Source organism: Pieris rapae, chromosome 14 (assembly GCF_905147795.1).
Source record: "Pieris rapae chromosome 14, ilPieRapa1.1, whole genome shotgun sequence".
NCBI classification, from domain to species: domain Eukaryota; kingdom Metazoa; phylum Arthropoda; class Insecta; order Lepidoptera; family Pieridae; genus Pieris; species Pieris rapae.
Genome location: NC_059522.1, coordinates 10,312,083 through 10,335,829, shown reverse-complemented (window position 1 = coordinate 10,335,829; position 23,747 = coordinate 10,312,083). Strand labels below are relative to the sequence as shown.

At 33.6% G+C, this 23,747-nt stretch overlaps 1 protein-coding gene across 2 annotated transcripts; it reads right to left on the bottom strand.

The window, feature by feature from the left end:
• Nucleotides 1-48: 48 nt before the first annotated feature.
• LOC110992360 (dual oxidase maturation factor 2) lies at nt 49-22,204 on the bottom strand. 2 transcript variants are annotated; one of them, XM_022258137.2, is made up of 11 exons: nt 22,045-22,204; nt 18,438-18,626; nt 4,370-4,546; nt 3,983-4,040; nt 3,242-3,379; nt 2,849-3,074; nt 2,349-2,560; nt 2,070-2,250; nt 1,824-1,982; nt 1,650-1,745; nt 49-1,176 (listed from the first exon to the last, which is right to left on the bottom strand). In XM_022258137.2, the coding sequence occupies exons 3-11, from the start codon at nt 4,532-4,534 to the stop codon at nt 1,128-1,130; spliced, it is 1,284 nt and encodes a 427-aa protein (XP_022113829.1). In that variant the 5' UTR covers nt 4,535-4,546; nt 18,438-18,626; nt 22,045-22,204; the 3' UTR covers nt 49-1,127. The 2 variants fall into 2 exon arrangements, with proteins under 2 accessions (XP_022113829.1, XP_022113830.1); XM_022258138.2 differs by lacking the exons at nt 18,438-18,626; nt 22,045-22,204 and adding an exon at nt 12,242-12,476.
• Nucleotides 22,205-23,747: the final 1,543 nt, after the last annotated feature.

Genomic DNA, 23,747 nt, shown 5'->3' with positions numbered 1-23,747 from the left:
AAATTGTTGAATTCTGTTTTAGATTGTATTCGATGTAATAAAATAAAATTGCGTTGCAGAGATGTATTTTTATGTCACAATAAATAAAGTTTTTGATCACAGTTTCTTGCCTTTCCTAAATAAAACCTATTTTATTTTAGCACATTAATATCGAGGCTTTGAAATCTTGTACAAGACACTTTATAATTCTGTGGGTACATAACTGTTCGAGAATAAATAACTTATATCTACGTCATGCTTACAATAAATGACTTTTAAGGCTTAATTAAAACTATCCTTATGTTAAGAGTTGTTATTGTACAAGTTTAGATTCACATATTTTCTCTTAAAACAAGTATTATACGTATCGCAGTATAGATAACATTTGTGGTTAAAATGATTATTATAAATTTATGAAGCCTGCTGAAATATTTCGTTAAATTAATAATCAAATACAGCTATCATACGAATACACCGAGCCATAATAATCGTTTTGGAAATGAACATTTTGCCTTCTCTTTGAAGAAGAATTAGAATTACGATAGATTTTTCACAAATTTTATTTTTTATAAAAATTGTAATTTTTTTGACAAAATTTGTTTAGTTCGACTATTCGACCTTTCATACTATTATTACGAGCAATTTCAATTAATTTTACAATTAATAAAAATGCATTTAAGCTCCCTATCTGTAATCCTAAGGAGATCCGTTTAAGATGGATACGATTATTTCTACGATCCAAGTATCAAAAAGTGCAGAAAAGAAAATCCGACTTACATTTATTGAAACTAAAATTAATTTTGAACAATTTTATTCCGTTTCAAAAACGACTAGAAAGCCACAGTGTATGAAATGTAATAGAAATATAGTCTTTAACATGGCACAAAGTATTCACTTGTGTCGTAATAACTTATTTATAGGAATACCAAGATATGCAATAATAAATAAACACTTGCTCAGTAATTTTCCCAATATGCGTTAGGCGCTTTTGCCACCCGAATCCAATTATAATGATAAAATAATAAAGACACTGGTTAAACATGTCCAGTCCATTAACTAATTCTTATGAAATGTACATATTTACAAATTTATGTTAAAAACTGCGCTAAATCTCAACTCTGACTGACGGTTAACCTATGAATCCGCCATCACCACATGTCCTTAACACGTTCTGCTGCTGGTATCTGTGGTCTATATCTGAAAATCAGTTTATAGACGTTATATTATTTATTAGTCTTCCAATGGTGAAACGGCAGACATAAATTTTAGCGTTTGTGTGATGATCTTATAGACCTTTTGGTGCGTCCAACCCAAAATAACTATTTTTTCCACTGTCGATGGAACTCGAGACCTCTAGCGGTCTGTAGTCAGTGCCAGTAAGACACATAAAACCTACATATATGTAACATAATGTGCACTTATGAACTTGTGCACTTAGCAAGCAATTAATTATAAAAAAATACTTCCATCAGCAGCAAACATGGTGAAACAGGAGCGCGCAATTTAATTAAATTATAAAGATTTACATTACTTATTACCACTTACATATATGCTACATATATAGTAATGCCTAATAAGAATATCGACTCCATCAAATGTATGTATTTAATTGTATGTATCTATTCTTTCTACGAAATTATGACAGAAGAAAGTAGCGAAGAAACACACACCTGTGAGTTGGAATTGCTTGTGTTGCTAAAGGTGACATTTTGATCCCAGAATTATTACCGTTTATGCTAGAACCTATGCTTGAAGCTGAATCCACACTAAAAAAAAGTTAAAGTCAATTTTTTTAAATAAATCAAAAAAACCTTGAAATTTGTACCGTATAAAATTGGAATTACCGGTCAATTTGCCGTCTGAAGAGAGGATACCTCCAGGGAGAGTTAGGTTTCCGTATCTCGTGATGGAAGGCGGGGTTGTCTCTGCCTCGCTCTCGACTCTCGTTCACTATGGACATCGATACCTGTCGCTCTGTGTCGCGGGTCTTTGAGGATAGCCTCCTATGTACGGAACAGACGTAAATTTGATTTATTCTTATACGATTAGTATAAGTAGATTGTTAAAGAGCTCTGAAAAGTAAATAATACCTTAATATTCTACTAGGTAACGAAGCTTGGGCTTGAGGTCGTGCCCTCTGGCGGCTATCCACAATGAGAACATGACGATCATAAGGAGTGTCGTAGTCAACTTCTAATATCGTAGAAAATCTGTGCGGCCAAGCCAGATCCAATGCAGATATGAATAATCCTACAACTAGACAAATGCATCCTGCAAAGAAATACATTTAATTTTATAGCAATGACTTATTGACGTCCTGTTTCTGGCTACGCACGTATTTGATGGCATTAATTGTAAATAGGTATTACCTGCCATAAGGACTAGCCAAAAGCACCATCCCATAGAAAATAATAGCATGGCACCATCCAACCTCACAACTAGAGGATCTTGGGGTAATGACGCCCAGTAGCCGCCTGAAGCAGCACAAAGGGTCACTCCGAGAACGGTCATAGCATAAGCCCCATATCGTGGCACAACCACAAGGAGGAGGTTCATCACCAGCCATAACGCAAATGCCGTCCTGAAACGCTCGAATACGTCAATTGTATAGTTTCGCTTTAAAAACTGAATGCAGTCGGTAGCGTTGCAAGGGATTCAAATATTTAAAACAATCATCATATAACAAGCATGATGAGTTGCCTTTTGATGAATGCTGACAAAGTGCGAACGTTGTTGTACATCTTCTAAATACTAAATAATTGAAGTCTTGAGTGCACGGTCGGCTAAGTAATTCACAAACGCGTGGACCTGTAAAAGCTTACCCTGCAACGACACCAACGGCGATAAATACATACATGCACTTTCATACCAAAGGAGCGTTGTGGTTGTGTAGCCCGCCGCCCGGTACTTCGCCCCCCATTCGAACCCTTCGTGCTCCACGGCAAAATGTTCAGCCACCGAGAGCAAGGGGTATGGAAGACCACGAAATAAGCCAGCTCGGTACCACTCCTGTATAGCACCGGCTTCTTCCCATTGAAACTGTTCGTTGTAGTCTACGCCGGGGTCCCCTTTAGTCAGATTGTCCCACGGAAGGGCTGGAAATATGTATTATTTTGGATCGATTATTATCTTTTACAAACTCTTTTTCTCTTAATAAAAATAAAAAAGCAAGAATAAAATACATTACAACAAATTAGCCCTAATCGGCTACATTTTGCTCTTCATGCTTATAGTGTGTCTTTAAATTTATAAGTTGATATACCTGAGAGGGTGACGTTGACATGTCCCAAACCCACGTGTATGGCCAGCCAACAGTCGATGCGCTCCGCGGAAAACGCGCGGTAGGCTGCTCGCGCGATGCGCGTACCGGCCACGTGCCACGAAGATCCGTGTTTACATACTGAAAGATAGTTTTTTCCCTAGAGATTAGTTTTTGAACACACGTCCATACCTGTATCCTATGTAAAATCTTCGTATTATTTTTGTCTCAAGGATAAAATAAAACGGCAAATGAACATTTGCTACTTTAATTAACTTCATAATTAAGCTCCGGTTGGCTAGATTTTATCTGTATTCCTTTTGTTTCAAAAGATTACTTAATTACTGCAGTTCTGTAAAACCACACTTTATCACGCCCACTAACTTTAAGGTTATCCTTTCATTATTAAGTGGCTATAAGATCAATTTAAATTATGAATAATTAAAAAGTATTTTTCTTGAAGAGGGGCAAACGGGGGGAGGTTCATTGATGTTAAGAGATACCGCGGCCAATGTACACTCAATGCCACAGGGCTCGCGAGTGCGTTCCTGGCTCTTTAAGAAGTGGTACGCTCTTAACTGTGTACAAATTTAGAAGTATTATTTAGAAAATAAGCAGTATTAGTCCGTAAAATAGGCATTTTATGGCCCAAAAATATTAAATAGACATAGTGGGCCTGGCCGTACTCCATTGGGGAGTTACCGGACTTCTTGCTATAACAAAATAAACAACCGCTATTCTTACCAAGTATAACTGTGCCGACGAACAAACTCAGTGTGACTATCACGAATGTTGAAAATCTCTGTAAATTTATTAAAATTAGATTAGAGAGAAAAAACAGTTAAAATTTAAAAGTTAAAATACCTATTAGTAACAGGGTTCAATTTGTTTTAATTTTAGATGAGACATTTTTATCATAATTAATGTCATATGCATTTAAAGCTGCATTGCAGATGTCAATAACAATGTTGATGCTCATTTTAATCAGTCATAATGCCTCGTGCAAATTCCGGTGTTAGAGATAAATTAGCTCTATGCCTCGTGCAAATGTCTATAGTGCTAATTTATCTCTAACACCTGGATACTCTAATTGTAAAGCTATGTTGCAACCTAAAGATCATTACCGCTCACCTCCTTCCTGACACCTGGAAAAATAGCCAGAAACGCTATGTAGAGAGTCACCGCGCCAACGATAAGCGCCAAGGCTGGGACGTCTGCTGCGACTGCGGTGCGGTTATGGTAAGCATACAGAGTCGGACCGCCTTCCTCGCGGAAAGCGTCAAACCACCCCTTCATCGCTCACCCAGCCTGAAAATAGGAGCATTAGATAATATTAAGGTTATTTGTTTTGTTTACTGAAAGCTCACTGGAAACATTTACTACTTGGAGCCCCTTCTTTTAAAAGTTTTTACTGTTACCGGTTATTGTAAAAACAATCTGATCCGAAATGGTGGCTGTTAAAATTTAATTACTGCCTTCGGCCGTTTGTGTATTGTACTTGACACAAATAATACGATATTACGGTACTTTTTATTTTAATTGTCTCATACACGACCAATACATCTGAATGAATTAATTTATTTATATTTTTCTAACAACGCATTAAACGTAACGTAAACATTTCTTTCTTCTCCATTTGAGTGGTAAAAGTCGTTTAAAAATTCAGCATGAATAGGAAATAGGAATTGCAATTCAAAGAATGAATAAATGAATATTATTAATAATCTCATCACTATTATTATTAACCGTAGTGAAGGCAGCAGGGCTGGCGCAGTGGTTAGGCGACTGACTCTCAACAAAACCTTGAGGTCACCACGAAACCACGGCTTTGTATCAATGGCCTTCCTTGCGTTATTCGCATTCGGAAAATATTAATATGTAACACTGTTATACATTATTTATAAAATGACTGCACAAGATAATACAGTGTACTCTAAGATACGTGTACCTATAAAATATTATAGTGTTAAAGAACATTTTTCAAGATGCTTGGAGTGGACTGTGAAAAATTTTCAATATAATATTATTGTCGAAAAAGTGCATATTCTGTATATGAGAGATGGCTAGATGACATACACAGCTAATTAATAGCCACAACATAATATACTCGTATTTGGCTGTCCTACATTATAAAAACGACGAAAAACTGTACACAACGCTGAAAATTTGCAGAAAATATTCCTTATTTTTAGATTGTTTTCTTTTAGAACCATTATTGCATGGTATTCTAAAAGAAGAACAATTAAGTGAGAGTAAAATAGATTAAGAATAAATAATCTTTGATTGGTTTGTTAATTTGAACTATTGCCAATTGTCATATTCATGCGGACCGTTGCCCTAACCCGGAAACTTGTGGGGTCGTTGTGCCTGTAGTAAGGTCACATGTGCTGGCGACCTTCGGGGCTCAGCCGTAGGTGATAGCAAGGGCGAACAACAAGTCATGGCCAAACGTGGATCTAAGAAAAACACTTGTTGATTGATATAATTCTTTGCATTATGAGGATTATATTGCTTTGCGTAGAAATTCATTACTAGATACCCACTTATATTTATCGAATAAAAATATTTAAAATAATTACATAGGCTAGTCTTATGTTATATTATTGATATAAGAAAACCGAAATTCGTACTCGTAAATAATGCGATACTTTAAGTTTTCCATTTTGTAAAATGAGTGACGCAAACAGAAAAAAAACAGAAGAAAAAAAACAAATTAATGACGGTCATCGAAGCACAAATACATGAGTACATAGCTGTACAAATTTGAATTTGGCATTCCTTACCAAACAGGAGAACATCGTGATTAAAGTGGCCGCCGGTACGAAATACGCCAATTTCATATGTAAGAACCTAATATATATAAAATACAAGCACCTTTTAGACAAAAAAGAGGTTTTTGCTATGTTGTATATAATCTTGTTGTTATTAATTGAAGGCTACATGAGGCATCACCATTATGTTTTTGCTCGTTTAGGACTCCTGTGATGGCCGGTCATACACAAGGACTTAAGACATTCTTATTATGATTGTCTTAAGGATGTTCTTGCACTCCTTCTATAGATGATTAACCTTCATACTATTGTTTATCGCTCTATCATCACGTAATTCTTTATGATATTATGGGGAAAATGTGTAATTTTAACTTGAAGACACGTCAATAATTACAATGGTACCTTGTTTGGTCACACTTATTCGGTACGTGAGTTTATAAACATAAATCTGAGGAATAAATAATGTCGAACTAGCGACGTGGATGTTTCAGTTATATAAGAGTATTAACATTTTACTTTTGCCAAAAGTTACGAAGTCTTTGACAACCCGTTGACCCGCTGACCTTAATAACCAAAAGATGTTCGGATAAACTAACTAGGCTTTGTTTAAGTTGTAATGTGAGAATTCTTAACTACTTTACATCCATCAAATTGATATGTATGCGTATCAGTTACTTTACAGTAGGTTTAATGAGAATTGAATAAAATTTGAACTTTTCATGAATTTTTACTGAGTACAAATTGCAAAGCTTAGGTTTAACAATGATAACTTACTTAGTAACACGACTCTCAAATTAAATAAAAAGTGAAATTATATGATGCTGAACCCGATTATGTAGATGATTTCGGTCAAAACAACAGCAACTGCGTAGGCCATCAAATCATATCAAATCATTTTTTTCCAATTAGACAAACTAAAATGACACTTTTGAACGTTAAATAACATATAAAGATTATTCTAGTTGCACCTTCCAAAAGATAGTTTCTTGTGGAGAAGAATGGGCAACTCCACACTTACTCTTTTTAAATAGAATTCACAACATTTGTAAACATTACTTAATTATATGTGAAGACAATATACCTCGAGAATAAAATTACTATACAGGTCTATTATTCATGTGTGAAATGTTGAATATATAAATCAATTTTCTAATTCTACCGGTCAGTAGATCAATATGAGCTTGAAAATTAAGGTTGCTATCTTGCATGACACCCAAGTATTTCACAGTACTTGTGGAGTTAAGTTTTGGACATCCGCATTGCACTTTGGTTAAACATGATCCAGCATGTGATACAAGTACAAGAACAGACGAAATTTCATGCTTCGTAATTTCGAAGGTCATGAATTTGGTCTTATAGGAGTAAAGGGCCAGAGAACTTGGGCAGAGATATAGCCAATCAGACACCAAATTCAGACACAGCTGAGTATGTTGAAACGCCTCAGACCAATCCTGACCATGGAACAACAAGGCTGCGTCATCAGCAAAGGCCGGTTCATCCCACACAATTCATTGATATAAGTAAGGAACAGTGTGGGTCCAAGAACGCTGACCTGTGGCACACCGACGGTCAGAGGTAGCTCAATACTAGGCCAATCCCCCACCATCACAACTTGCGTGCGTCCAGACAAGTGACTCGCGAAGAGTTGGTCTTTTGTGGTTGGTCGCGCCCCTGATGCCCAATCTCACTATTCTGTGCGGTAGCACTTCAACAGAAACGGTGTCAAATGCTTTGGACAAGTTCTTATGGACACCAATCACTTTTTTCCTCCTGGCCATATTCCTAACTATAAAATCGGTCAAGTTATGAACTGCGTCATTAGTCAAAAACCATATTGAGAGTCTGAAATAATATTGTAGATATTTATCGAGGAAATGAACCAATCGCCTGTTCATTTATCGTTCTGAGATTTTGGACAGGATGTGAAGTAAGGAGATAGGTCTATAGTTCACTACAAGGTTTTTGTCACCTGCCTCATAGATACGCATTACGGCGTTATGAGAGATTTCTTGTAGATGTCGGGAAACACTCCTGTTTCCATGGAGAGGTTGCATATGTAAGTGATGGGTGGTACCAAAACTTCGTTATGTTGCTTGAGAAGTCGGCCAGATATCAGACCAACAGCGCATTTATCTCGTAGATTCATCACCAAACTCTTTACTTCTGAATTGTTAGTGGCCATGAGGCCACTAAAAAAATAGTTTAATAAAATTTAATGAAAATATTTTACTCGGCCGATCGACACATTTTTTGGTAATCGTTGAGAGTTGAGATTTACCCGGATTATGTTATGTATATATATTATGATAGGTATATGTTTTTATTTATAGCTTTTGTTAAAAATAATTTCAGTATTATTAGTTAATTTTAATTCCCAAACTAATACAATTTCTTTTTTCTTTTCTACTTGATAAGGGGTATCATTGTAACGAGGTATGTATTCAGGACTTATTCTAGTTTATATTATTATTAATCTCATTGGAACGTATTTGGTTAGTACTTAAATAATAATATTTATTTACTTGTATCGTCAAAAAAACTTTACTATATATTTTTTTGCACTTTCAGAAACTCTATTTTTCTTTGAATATTTATTAAAAAAAATACGTTTATTTTGGAACATAAGATCATCAAGGTATCACTTATTCCACGTCATTAAATTCGAAACTGTAGGCATCCCTACTCATCGGCAAAGAAGACAGAGGGTGTAGGCTGAGAGAAAAAGCCGACGTAAAAAAACTCTTGGTACTCTTTTAATTATTTTCGTAATCACAGAAAGAGATAAAGTTTCAAAGATTTGAGTCTAAACAATATTTATCATTATCATTCAATATTTATATTATCAAACATTATCCTCTTTTGAGGATCAATGGCCCAAAAAAAATAGTTAGTTTTAATAACTGCAATTAAAGTAATAAATAATACGTGAATTTAAAAAGAAAATATTGACTGATAACAAATCTTATAACTGTCTAGGTTTATGGATTTTCTTAAGCGTAAGTAAATATTTCACCTGTCATATGTAGTATATGACTAACTTTGTTCGACTAGGGACTCAGCTTCATGAGAAATAACATTGATACCTTACCTAGGGTTACGGCTATTAGCCGTATTCTTTAAAACGGCTAATTGTAACTGTGAAAAGGAATTTCTTGCGTTTTTCATGTTATTGGGTTACTTAGTTCATCGTTTAGTAGATATATTTAAATTGTCTACGTTATTATTATACTTATATACTACATATAGCCACAATTTACTCAAATGAAAGTCACAACTATTATTTTAGTGACGTTTGCGAAACTTAATGGTTTTACAGTTTCTAACGAATTCAGCAAAAATTAATTATCATTACGTTGTAGTTATTCACTTGTTTAATATTTAGCAACCTCGTATCTTGCGAAAAACACCCAAAAATGAAGTTTTTTATACAGATGTCAAATGTTAATAAATGTTGGTCACTTCAAGACATTAAGGTTCACGTACATACCTACACGACTAACCGGAGACTAAGTTTTCTCATACAAGAACTTGTCTTGTCCTTGCAGAATTTCCCTAACAACTTTGCGGTTACCACAACCTAGAAAAATGAACCTCGACAATGGGAGGTTATATTAAATTACAACTGCTATCAGCATTCAAGATCAAGTAATTAGGTAAGTGTGAAAACAAAAATGGGATTGCTTTCCGAAGTCACGCTAATAAGAGAAAGATCGTAGAAGAGAACTAGATCTTTTAACATTTATTTACTTAAATTTTAATAAGTTGCGCCATAATGGAAGCTGCACGGCTCATGCCCTTTAACAATATTGACTCCAGTAAACATTCGTTGCGCAGTGAAGGTACCTCATTTACTATTGAATAAGTTAACTCAACGTTCCAAGCAAATAATAAAGCATTGAAGGATATTCATATTCACACTAATAAAATTTAAATTATGGATTAGTTTGCGAGAAGTTGTTAGGTAGCTCTTATATAAGAGAAGTGTTCCGGCCGTCGGATCTTGACCTTGCTTACCAATGTTTGCCTTATCAATAAATATTTTGTTATGCGATTCGCTGGAAAATATTACTAAATATATATCGTTACATTAAAAAACATAGATTTCTTAAATTATTTGCTCAAACATCGTAAAATTCAAGAACTTATGTCTTATAATATATAGTTTGGAATCTCATTTACAAATTTTGCTTTACCTTCCCATTAAATTAGATCACGAAACGTCATTTATTCGACTACATCATTACTCTGATCATATCACTTATATATCAGCTAGTAATGATACATTATAACATAAGCAATATAAAAGGCATGTATATGAAATATATTTACAGTTAATATTTGTTTACTCAGTTTTGCAAAAACACAATCTGAGATAATTTGGGGTTTCCACAAAGCCTTTTTGAGTGCAGCTGACATTAGCTGCAGGCTGCACCCGACAGCGAACACGTTCGCATTGAGCAGTGCTTCGGTACAACCTTCTCAAATGACAGCTCGGCATAATAACAACGGTCCGTTGGAATTCAAGCCAAGGCCCTGCAATAATATATTAGATAGAAACGAGCAAAGTTTACGATCTCCTTGTATACAGTTAGAGGTGAGTATTGATTCTACTCTAGTTATTATTATTCATACCTATTATGTCTGATATTGTTTCACGCTAAACAAGAGTGAGTTTTCTAAATATAATTTAACTCTTCAGTAAATATATTAACCGTTAGTGGTGGTATATAGAAGAAAAATAAACATTTATTCAGCCACGAATGTCGTATTTCTTTTCCTTAAACTAATGAATGTAAGTATTCAGGAATTATGTCTTTTTATTTTTCATTATTTCGAAGGCCTTTTCCGGCTGACCTCTCTAAGTAACAGGTTAAAGATGTTCAAATGTTTAATAGACTCGTTTGGAAATCTCATTATATTTAATACTATTTCACCTAATAAATAGCTAATTGAGAATTCAATAATAGTGCTCGGGCGTAATAAACGTAAGTACTGCTGTGCTCAACCTTGCACATTGCTCGATTTATTTCACAAGCAGAACGCAGTGTTAGTGTTGTTCGAATTCAATCGTGCCGTGTCCTTTTTACCCCACCGATAAAAAAAATCATCGAGAATCGACGAAAAGCTCAAATAACAGTTCTGAACGTTTAAAACCAGTAAAAATAATAACAGTAAGTTACATGATGTAAACTGTCTTCCTGCATAATTTCCGCGAATATTTTTAAGTGTATTGTACTTACGGTAGCGGTGTGTCACAGTTACGAGGCCGTATTAAGGTCGAATGACAAATTCAGAACGGTTTCTGTTTACAAGCAAACATAATTATTTAATTAAACGTTGTACTTGTGATAACGTGCTCCTGATTTTAGTTCTTATGCAATGTTAATTAAAAAGGTGAAATAGGCAATTCAAAGGCAGGTCTCATCTGACTCTTAACAACGCGTGGTTCACGAACGGAGTTAAATTTGTTTGATCGATATGCGATAATACAACCCTGACAGACAATTATATTCACATAAAGAGAAGTGAATGTAGGCTGCAGTATAATTGATATCACGCTGCGACTTTCGAGGCATTTGCATATCACGTCTGCCATCGACACAAGCGGGTGAGTATGACCTTTGCTGACAATCGGCCCGGATCCGAAGCGACAATCAGTCGGCATTGTTACATTCCGTTACGTCAAATGCATTCAATTTATATCCTTATTACACGATTGAGTATTAGTGTGTATGATATTAGTATTAAGTTACTTGTAGTTGACGAAGTATAGAATGCATAAAGTGTTCATTTGTTTATTTCTATTTAGAATAGGGGAAGATTCTATTTGGCTATTTTTGGAAGTCATTGCCAAAAATCAAAGCATATGGCCATTACATTTAACCGTTATATTCATCCATATTAGATTTTACTTGGGAATTTACAAATTAATAAATTAATTTACAAAAGTCTGCTTATAATATTTATTAAATCTGGTTAATAAAATTTAAAAGTAATGTAGTGTGTGTGTAGTGTAGTGATCCGATCTGAGAGATATATATATGTAGATAGTAGAGGTAACTATTACCCTCTTAAAAGTAAATGATAAATAATATTGTTATTTCGAATACCGGCCAAATGGCCAGGAACAGGTTCTCTAAACTCGATTCACATAGAATTCATATTAGCAAGAATTTGTATTATTATTGTGCAACGAATAAAACTATAGAAATGACACCAACACGAATAATACCTTTTTCACTCCCACAGATGAAATTGTGTATTGATTGTAGAGGAGTATTCTTGCACAAAACATCACAGTTCCACTGTTATTTCTCACAAGAGTAGGTTTGGGTCACTTGTTCGCGTAGTTCGTTATAGATTCGCTTAAGGGTGGCTTTTTCTCTAATTGTAAATCGGTCGTGTCAAATCGTTAAAGTCTCGCGTTGAACTGAACAGTTCATTATTATATTGAGGGAAGGAGCGCTGTATTCAAGGTTCTGTCGGCCGTCGACTCACGCGCACGTAGAGAGGCTTATCTGGCGTCTCTTTGTCGTTTGCGATTTGCTTTTGAGCCGTTCTAGTAGATTAAGAGTACTTAATCGTCGTAATTATTTTTGAGATTAAACACACGATCTGTGGACCTTATTATTTAACTATATCTTTTACATTTACCAAATCGTGTATATATAAATATACCATATAATTACTTGTGCAGCCGGACTTCGTTGTATCAAAGAACAACAGCAGAGTCCATGAACACAATACAAAGTATTGAATGAAAATGTGAGATGTTTTTAAACATGGAGCGCGTGTTAGCGTGCTCTGCTCCACGTACGAGGGACGCGTGATGCACGCCCGTACTTCGTGACATGACGAAATTTTGGTTCTTTGTGAAATGTCAATTCACATTTATTAATGTTTAAAATGATTATATTCATCACAAGTAGATAAAAAGTGTTAGAAGACGATTAACCAATTTGTAGAAATGTGCCAACGCTTCTAACAATAATGAATAACTTCTAACATTAATTTTGTTAGTATTAACTTAAACTTATAGACTATCAAACAGAGAGTATCGTAAAACGTTGAAATGTGCACTATTTTTTAATAACTTGGTGCTGCTAAGTGAAATACTGAGTATAACAATTTTTTTATTAGACCTTTGCATTTAGAGCCATCGGTTTATGGTTTAAAATTTGGCATAATGAAGCGGTATGTCCCTATAAGCTATAAATTGCGGACTCAGTTTTTTGTCGCAACGTATTATGCTCTTATTACACACAATCAAGTCAATATATCACTAATCTCTGTGCCGGATTGAAGTGAATCAAAGAACATAAATACCGCCGCATTAAGCTAAATATCCGTTTCGTAATATAATAGGTTGAATATGATTTTACGAGTAAAATATTAAGAGTGTTTTTGATAATTATAAATTATTAAATAAATACAAACAGTATTCTTAAAGATGTATAAATATCTATATAGGTAATATGTATGCCGTTAACATTACAGATAAAATAAGCATTGTCTTTACCCACCAAAATCCAAATCAATGAGATCTAAGAAAGCTTACAAAAAATGCAAATTTTGATAGAGTTAGTTAGTTGTATAGAATTTACAAGTGAAACGATTTTTAGATTTAGACTTTTTTCTGTTATTATGAAATTAACGATTCCGTCTATCACATCGTTTAAATAAAATAATCGTCCACTTTTGGTTAAGTTTAAGTAGGTATATAAATATAAAATACACCGCCGCCGGTCGCTTTTGCTTTTTATTCATCTTGGCTTGGTACATGTGATGTGCAAATGTAACCAAACATTCACAAAGCTACCAATTTCAGTTTGACAAAGCCTTAATAAATATGGAAAATATTGATATGACAAAAATCTATTTATTATTATGAGTTCGGAGAACATTAATAGATGTTGATGGTATTGTGATAATTAATTTGTGGAAAGGAAGTGGAAAGAATTTGGTATGACTGGTCGAAGTGATTTAGGTACTTAATCTTAGTTAATCAAAGGGAGGCCTTGTGTTGTTGTGTTACTACAGCAACCATGTCATAATTTTTGTATTAGTTAATTTAAAAAAATACGCTATCTAATGAATTTTAAAAAATACGCTAGCTATTAAGAGAGGAGATCAAATCCCAATGAGATGTGAACAATATTTTAATATTTATACTTTAAAACTAGCTGTAAAAAGGTACAAAACAAAAATAAAATAGAAAATGTTAACACAGACCAAATAAAAATAGCCAAATTTACAAAATTCCATAAAAGTTATAGGATATGATTCCTTTGTGGTGAAAAATTCCAACGATCTCGAGGTTATCTATATCGATGATGGATTGATACTATTAATTCTGTTTACGACATTCGAGTACGAATTTTAATTTGTTCTCGCATTTCATTAAAATATGTTTTATACAATATAAATGATAAACTACGATTTGAAATATACCCTTAACGATAGGTTAGTTTTATCATATTTGTTAAATATGTGGCAAATACTTATTTACAAGCGGAACAAATAAAAACTATAAATGTCTATAAAATGAAGAATAGCATTATATTAAAATAACGTGATGGACATTACCCACACCCGGAATGAAAACTAGACAGTTGATTTAAAATTAACCATTAATTTATCTGTTTCAACAATGCTTTTATATTATTGTAACTGTTGATAATAAAGAGTTTTATTTTTAGGTAGATTCTCACAGAAAGACCTCCTAATAACCTAACCGAAAGGTCTTATACTTTATACCCATCAAACTAATACTCGTAGTTTTTCGAACTAAAATAGAAGTTTTCATCACGTCATCAACAATACTCGAGTCACGTTCGTGAGCGAGGTTACTTGTGAAACATCCTCTGCAGTAATTATTCACCAAATAGCTTCTTAAAATAATTTTACTCAAATATGTAATTTACTCAAATTTTAATAACCCGGTTTTGCCGCAAATGTTGACTGAATAGTAAATATGTAAACATATAGTTTTGCATTTTGATTAGAACATATACGCAATATTACGGAAACGAAGACAATGTATGCGATTATTTTTATTCTACCTAATGTTAAAAATAAACCAAAATTTTCCGGGTTGGCGCAAACATAGTTCCACATTTTCATAATTATTTTATTAGGGCTATTGCTAGTCTTGTAGAGTTAATAATAAAAAATAATAATAAAAAAACGAGAGGTCTCTTTGATACGTGATGTTATAAAAGCGGAACGTATTAGAACGGTATCCTAGAGTTCACCTTGAAAGTCTTAGTACCAGCGACCTTTTGGTGACCTCATCAAGTAACGAACAGGAAACAGGATGCTTCCGTGCACCTGCGCTTTACCTAATGACAGACATTAGTTAGATATTTATTACAAATCATTCGAAAATTTCTGTATTTATTATTATTTCAGCTTCAGATTCGGCATCACTGTGATTTCGTGCTGATCAGCGTTGAAGAATGAAGTTTCACATAATCAACATCTAAAATTAAATTCTGAATATTTAAAAGTTACTCTTTTTTACTCGAATTGAAAATTACCACTTTTTACGTGACGTTTGTGTGGTTATACGTGAAATACAGACTTTTTAAAATGTAATATTGTTTAAGTTTTCATAAAAAAATGAAGTCATAGGAATATGGTAGCCTCTCAAAGTAGTTGAGATCAACTTGTCCGACTTTGTCCGAACTATTACTGACGGCCTCTATGTAAAATGGGAGTCAACAAAGATTACCTGAATATTTCAGATCCCTGAAATTAGGTGATGGCTTATACATAAAGTGATTGTGTAAGTGATTTGATTGAACTAAAATTCGTTAGAAAAACGGTAAGTTAGTTACAGCTAATGATAAATGAGGAGTAACAGTAAAAATGTCGCAAGCGCTTACAAGCGATGGCACTTAATCATTGTAATGTAATAGTTGCGCAATGAAGATTAAAGATTTTCACGGATTGTTTGGAAACGATAAAGTAACCGGAATATTGCTTTGTCGCTCACTGTTCTATGACCTTTTCTGCCGCGGGAGTTCTATTTGATTGATGAATATGTGCTCGGAAGGTTGTGGTTACTCGTTTAAGCGTCTCAATTGACCAAAGTATTTAAAAACTGGCAACTACTTAATGTGATTTAGTTTTACATATTATGATTAATATAACAAATTGCGTAAAGACTTTTTAGCAGTGTATAAAAGTTGTTAAAATTATGTAGTTTTTAGTCATATGACTTTTGCACCGTAAAATGACAAATCAATGAAATATTAGACACGCAAGTTTTCGGTTGCGTAAGTGAGTTTCTCCCAGGCTGAACTGACTTTTTCTACAACGTAACCATCACAAAAATATTGCTTCGTATTATTGATGAGCAAATGACAGGTAATTAGCATAGATTTATGAAATTGAAAATGCACTTCGAGGCAATGCTGCGGGCAGAGTTTCGACCACATTCCGAGTGCGAGTGTGAAGGCGGATAACGCTGATAAAATTCTTAAATATCGGATCTTCGGTTTTATAAGTTATGAAATGGCATTTATTTTCAATATAAAACCAATTTTTATCGCATTAAAAATAATCATTACTTTGTAAATTTACTATTATTTAGTTAATGAGAGAACAAGTTTAAAGTTGATAATAGTTATGAAGTAATATAAATAAAAGTACGCTTAATTTACGCTTCCGCGTTTGGCCTTTATTGGAAAAATGTCTGTGTTGTCGCTAACGGAAGGCCAAACAAACCTTTATTTCGCACCTGGGAGTTTCAACCGGATGTACCAAAAGGGTTTTTACAGGTATTATGACTTTGACAATAAGGACAACTCCACCTTTCGATGGCAAACGAGTGATTTTTCTCATAAACAGATTTCAACTTACTATGTAATCTTTTTAAAATAAAAATGAAACGAAACACACGTTGCCTAAAGGCAAAAAGTAAATAAATAATTTACAATGGCCATATACTTCGCGATGACGCGTGTCACGGAGTCGCTTTCTTGCCAAATTTCCATATTGCATAAGCACCATTGTGTGTCGTTCTTATTCTATTACCTGCGCATCGAAAATACAATATGGTCGTAAATTTTTCTTAATTGTGTTTTTTTAAAGTAATTACAAAGAAAATGATTACTTTGCAGATAACAACGCTACTAGAAAAATCATAAATATGAAAACAATAATAAAATATGTATTTTTAATATATCCGATTAAATAATCATTTTAAAACTTTTTAAAATAAAACAAAGTAGTGACAGTCGATCTGTTCGCAAAATACTCTTAAATAAAATAATGTTTTGTGTATAAGACTCGGACGACCTTAGCTGCACAATTTGTGCTTCGTGATCAAATTGCAGGTAATTTATGATCGCGTGGCAGGAAGTCGTTTCTCATAGCACGACTCTTCCTACGAGCACCTCAACGGTGTTTGGGCATTGGGGTTAACTGTTCAAGGTACTGCGAGGTCAATCATTTTTTACCTATAGAATAATTCTATTAGAACTCAAAAACTTGAACAGAGAGTCTTGTGTATTTGTAAACAGAAATCAAATCTTAAGCAATTTTTTTTCCAAACTAAAACATGATCTTCCGAAAAATCTGGTAATGTAGCCTACCTGTTTTATTTTCGTAAATGTTATCTACACATTTAATAATTAAGTTAAATAATAATAAAATCGAGAACATTCTAATCTATTTCCCCGAATTATCATACACCTTGATTTCGATTTAAAACCAGCATTAACATTTACGGTCACGACCATTCGCGGTGACTGCGCAAAAATAAACAAAGGTGCCTCAATAATTATGGCCTTGTTGGTCATTGGCCAATAATCTTTGCTCAGTAGAAAGCTAACTTTCGGCAATTATACAAGTGTTATACTGTACCTCGGCTCACAGCCGTATCAAACTAATAATATAGCCATCCCGATACCTATTGTTAAAATAGAATCGATGTCCTCGTTTTTTAAATTTAATTGACTTTGTTAGTAGTTAGTAGAGGTGATTTGACTTATCGGTGCCATAGATTGCTTATACATATATTATATTTGATTCTTGTAACTTAAAATATAAGTTATGAAAAAGTGAATATCAAATAATAGTAATCTTCACGCTTTGTATCTTTATCCTCTCCTGGGCTTGTACCCGATATCACGTGGTCTGTTGTTCATCCCGTTAACGGTCTCCTGGTGCGAGAGACATGTTTTAAAAAGTTTTTTTATTCATAAGCCTTTAAACGGATGTACATATAGCTATGTTAAAAAAACTTTCACTGTCAGGGATTATTAAGTTTACATCATCGTTTTAGTATCAATTTTCATTGACTCCACATAAGCAAAGGTACACGTATATTATGTTAAAGAAATATAATCTCTCAACACGAGACTAATTCACAAACTAGCGTAATTAATTACATTTATATTACACAATAATCAAATACTTACCGATTTGCGAAAAGAATTTTATTGTATTTTCCCTTTTCATCTCAAAAGTGGTGAAGTTAAGGCGTTACGATGAGCGTTTCACAACTTTAGTATTGAGGCAGCCGCGAAAATCGTTAAACACACAGTCAACATATTATCACTCGGTTAACACTGCGAGTTGGTTATATCATCCTCACGTAACTGCTCGACCTGAAACAATATATTAAAAGAAAATTAAGTATTAAATCATTTAAATTGATTAATTCTTTAGATAATTCCGATTAATTTATTAAGTAGCAGCGGTGGCCTTTGTTAGGACTGGCTAGACTCGCTTTGTCCTGGTGCGATATTGAGTGTCGCAATTTAGAGTTTTTCGCAATCGAACCTTTGGACTATAACTAGAAACTAGGCGTTCTTGAGCTTAACTTTATCGCTAAGTAATTGTAAGTTATTTCTGTGCTTTCATTTAATATGGTTACGGTTTTACTTATACTATATTTTATTTATACAAAATTATCAATTTTTGCTGTATAAAGGGCATTCTTTAAACATATTATTTCTTAGAATATAGTTGCAAAATGAATAATAAACCTTACAAGCCTTACAGCCTCCAGTGTAACACACCTACACCTACTCGTAGTAGGTGACATATCATCGTCACTGTATGGTATGGCCACTATTATGAGTAAAAATACGGAGCATACAGAGATATCGAATAAGTATAAGTCGTAGAACATCCTGGAGAACATTCTTACGTTAGTAAATAATATAGCTGTTTCATTTTTTACTTAAAACTTACAGAAATACTTTTATGGAATTGTGCATTTCTAATAATTTTAAAGCAAGCCACGAAAAATTAATTCAATTCAAAGGAATTCATTAAAAATCATTTACATAATATAAATAATACACCAATTAACTTTCTTCAAAGTAATTTAATATTAAATATAAGCAGTGTTGTGTTCTTTTAAATTAATATAGTTTTTAAACATTGAAATTATTTAAGTCTTAAAGTATGAACCTCATTGATATATTTAAGCAACTAAATTGGTAAAAATACTACTATTATAAATACATATAATTGATTTATAATATGTATTTAGCATTATTTAGAATTCATTTATATGTACCTGTTTAGTGAAAAATGAAATGTTAAGAGCGTGTTTATTATTTCGAAATAAAATAAAATAGTTCTCTTATAACTAAGAACAGTAACAGTACCTAACAATAAAAGTAAACACACATACATATAGTGTTTGTAGCTCGTTTTACTCTGAATCCAAATACAATATAATAAAACTGAAACATGGATGTTTGGTCACAAAGTCATACTGCATATAGAGCTGAAACCTGCAATGCTTAAAAGATCACAACAACTGTAATAGTAGGCGTAACAAAGATATTTGGCACAGACGGTACAAAATAAAAATATACGCTCTACCATCTATCAGGAGCGCAGTAAAATCCTTAAGTTATTAAATAAAACAAACCAAATATTCGACTTAGTCCAGTGACGACTTTCTTTCTCTAATGTGCAAGTAATGTATTGAGTTATTAATAAAGTAAATAGAAAAAAAACGGGTGACATCTTGGCCCTGTTGACGTTGTACATAATTTACGCAAGAGCGGTCAAACATCGATCATCCGGCCTTGCCCGAAATACTTTATGCGCCCACTCCGACAATTTCACATAAGTTACATTTCCAATATTTTCTACTTAAAAAAATGAGCTGTTGAATATTATACCTTTATACGCGTGTAATTTAGCAAATATTTAAACGTGAGACAACGTCTATTTACTTGATTGAGGCCAAATAATAAAACAAATGTTGGTTGAATGATTCATTTGGGGCTCAAGATATCAAATGCTGTATATACAGTTTCCTACACTTTATAACTACAAAAAAGATTATGTATATGTATCAGTTAGTCTAAAATCATAGATGATAGAATTGAAGAGCTTCGTATATTGTTTCTACATGAATCCATGTTAGACGAAGAATGTTTCCCAGTAGGCTTAAAGCTCAGTACGTAGTTACAATGAAGGTGATGTCTTTAAGCAAGATTTAAAGATTATCTATTATTTTTATTGTTCTCTTGATCTAGGGTCGTTGGCGGTGTCACATGGTTGGGCAAAGACAATGGCTTACGTCACAATACATAGATTCTATTAGCTGTGGTCGAGGTAACAATGTATTGTAGACGTGTGAAATTGTAACGCATTGTGTACGAAACTTTGAATATTTCTGATCAACAACAAGAAACAGTACGAATATGTCAACATCGGAGCGAATTATGTGGGTTTACTGATACGTTTCAATACGAATACGTCATTATCTAGTACTATTATTTTATATTTTACCGACCTCTTTTATGTCTAGTTATAATAACTTTCTTTTAAATTATGCAACGGAGATAATAATTTGTCGCCAAACACATATTTTATTCAAGTGCCAATACTAAACCCGTACTTGAGATCATTAGTTTTGTAATACTTGAATACAGACACTGGATTTAGTTGAAACGAAACGGAACAATGATTATTTAGATTCATTTTCATTGCTTCAAAGATTGCAATTTATGCAGGATGTAGACAATAACTAAAGCGCACTCACTTTAGGTGTACCTATCTGTCGCAGCCAACTAGCATAATTAGCCGTTCTATTCACAGCCTAGCCCTTCAACTAAACGGCTAACTAATGTACGGCCGGAAAGATATCCAACCGTAGCGTTTGTTACAACATTTAATAAACTGGCTAATTTTTAGGCAGTTCGTACGATAGCCAAAGATTTCTTTTAAAAATAAAATGCTTGAGTCAAATTCACATAATTATTGTCACTACACTCTTCCATTGCACCTGTTGTTTTTCAACTTTGGAAAACACCATCAAAGTTGCCAGATTGTCACTTTAAACAGTTTCATTTTAACGTTAAACGTCATTGATCCAAGTCATTTGCCTAGCTGTTTGATCAACTGGCTGCACATCTTTAAGGACTTTAGTTAAACGGCTAGTTAATTTAACGGCTAATCAAGCTAGTTGGCTGCGACATATCTACGGAGTGAATTCAAGTAACAATATTGTACATGTTTTTATCATTATCTTATGTAAAACAGTAATTTTCTTAAATGTACATTTTCGAAATGCTTCAAGGAAGCTTGACTGTTACCGCAAATATGAAAAGAGTACGTTCACGTGACACGTAACATAATTACTTGTTGAAATAGTGATAAAGCATTTATTGAGAAAATAACAATGAAAAGAACGTCTAGTTAAAACTTATGGAGATCTAGACGCACTAATTTCAGATAATGTAGAATAATCTTTTTTATATCGCAACGCAAATCTTTTAAATTAGGTTTCGGCAAATAAGGCTCATTAATCGTCGTGAAGATTAACTATAAAAAAAATTGTCCATTAAACGGTGTCGAGTAGTAAGTGACGAGCAGATTAGGTACTACTCAAGATCACTTTAAAACATATTATAGAATTATTTATATTATAGAAAATACATAGTAATAATCATTTACATCCGTATAATTCAAATGAGAAGTGCCGTAAATACTTTTAATTGAGGGCAAGGATTTTGGCTCGTGAATGCAAAACGCTGTAACATTGAGATTATTCACCTTTACGAACTCCACTTAGGTTTGTTTTCGGCAACAAGATTACATGTCGTCGAGGAGAGCACCGAGTACACATTAACACTAGGAAACAAGCAACGGTTGCGTAATGGTTGAGGTCGCCGGGTGAGAGCGCCGTCGCCGCGCGATCGATGAAAACTAAAGTCTCACTTGCGCTCGCGTACCTCTGAACCTGCGTAATGAAAGTGCGGGGGAAAGAGACGAACTCATTTCTTTCTTTCACTCGGCGCCGATGGCTTTCTTTGATGTGTGATATGAGGTTTTTTTTCAGCAAAATTTAATTGATCATTTATTTCTAACGCTTTTTTGGAAGTTGAAAACCTGAACACTTCTTTCTCTTCAATAAAGTTACTACTACTGACACGACTGAACTCATTTCACTATTAAGAATCCATTAAAACATAAATTATGATTGACTTCCTAATAAGCCCGTGCTGCTGATCGCACGAGGAAATGCACGAGTGCATCCGAGCGAATCCACCGTTCAGAGTATTTCCTCTAATGTATGCGTTTGATTCACCTTCCCGGATATTAGAAATATTCAAAACCTAATTTATCTATGACTGTGTTCTGTGTGTCTTACAGAATCTTTCCCTTATAGCGGACATAATGAGAAAAGGGTTAAAATTGAGGACTATTAGGGATGGCTCTGTTTAAAGACTAGCTTTATATGATAAAACAGGATAATTTTTGGATTTAAAATACTTGACATACACTCACCATACCTTTATAAAAAAATTGTTTTTTACTAATATTACAAAGAGGTAAATGTCTAGGTGAGATTGTAGAGGAAATCTCTGGATCTAGACAATAATATTTTTAAATTATTTTACAAATAGAGAGACACGTTGTTTGTGAGGACATATAATTATAACCCAACAAATTGAAAGACGAGAGTAGCCGGATGGCAAAATATCTCTTAGAAAAATGTTCAAATGAAAATGTTTCATACAAACTCTAAAACCTTTAGAGAAAACTTGTGGAACTTAATAATGCCTAAAAAATGTCAGCGTGGTAGGCTACTAGTAGATATATACGTAAAAAGCATTGAATAAAAAGTTGTTTATTGGAAATCGAATTGCAGCGGTATTTCTTTTTTTAAATCGTCCAATAAGGTAACCTTCGCCATGTTTTACTGACACGAAACATGAGCAGATTATATAACTTGTGGTAAACAGAGCATGTAATCTGAGAGACAACATTAGTATGAGCACGGGTCGTTAATTTAATTTACCTACATTATTTTATCATTTTCTTGTAGAATAATTTTTGTAGTACGATTTTATTATCTTAACACCGAAGCCCCTTTTATTCATAATTACTAAATGAATTTTATACGTTGTTATGCGGAGACATACCATTGCTTTAGTGAACACTTAATTAGTTATTAATAAGTGTTAAGATAGATAGTTATTACGTACGAAAACTGTGGTTTAAACCACAGCATACATTTAGCAATAATTTACTTTAGCTTTTCATGGAAGGCATTAGCAAGCTTTAACTGCCTGCGCGTATTACAAGTAGGATACAAATATATACTTTGAGTAAATGCGCTGCTACTGCTCGTCACAGTTCATTAAACTGGGATTTTCTTTGCCGTTAATGGATTTTTTTTAATTATTAACTTTGTCTTCGTCTTAGATTTAGTGATATTCATATATCATATTCATATTTTATAACTATATCAG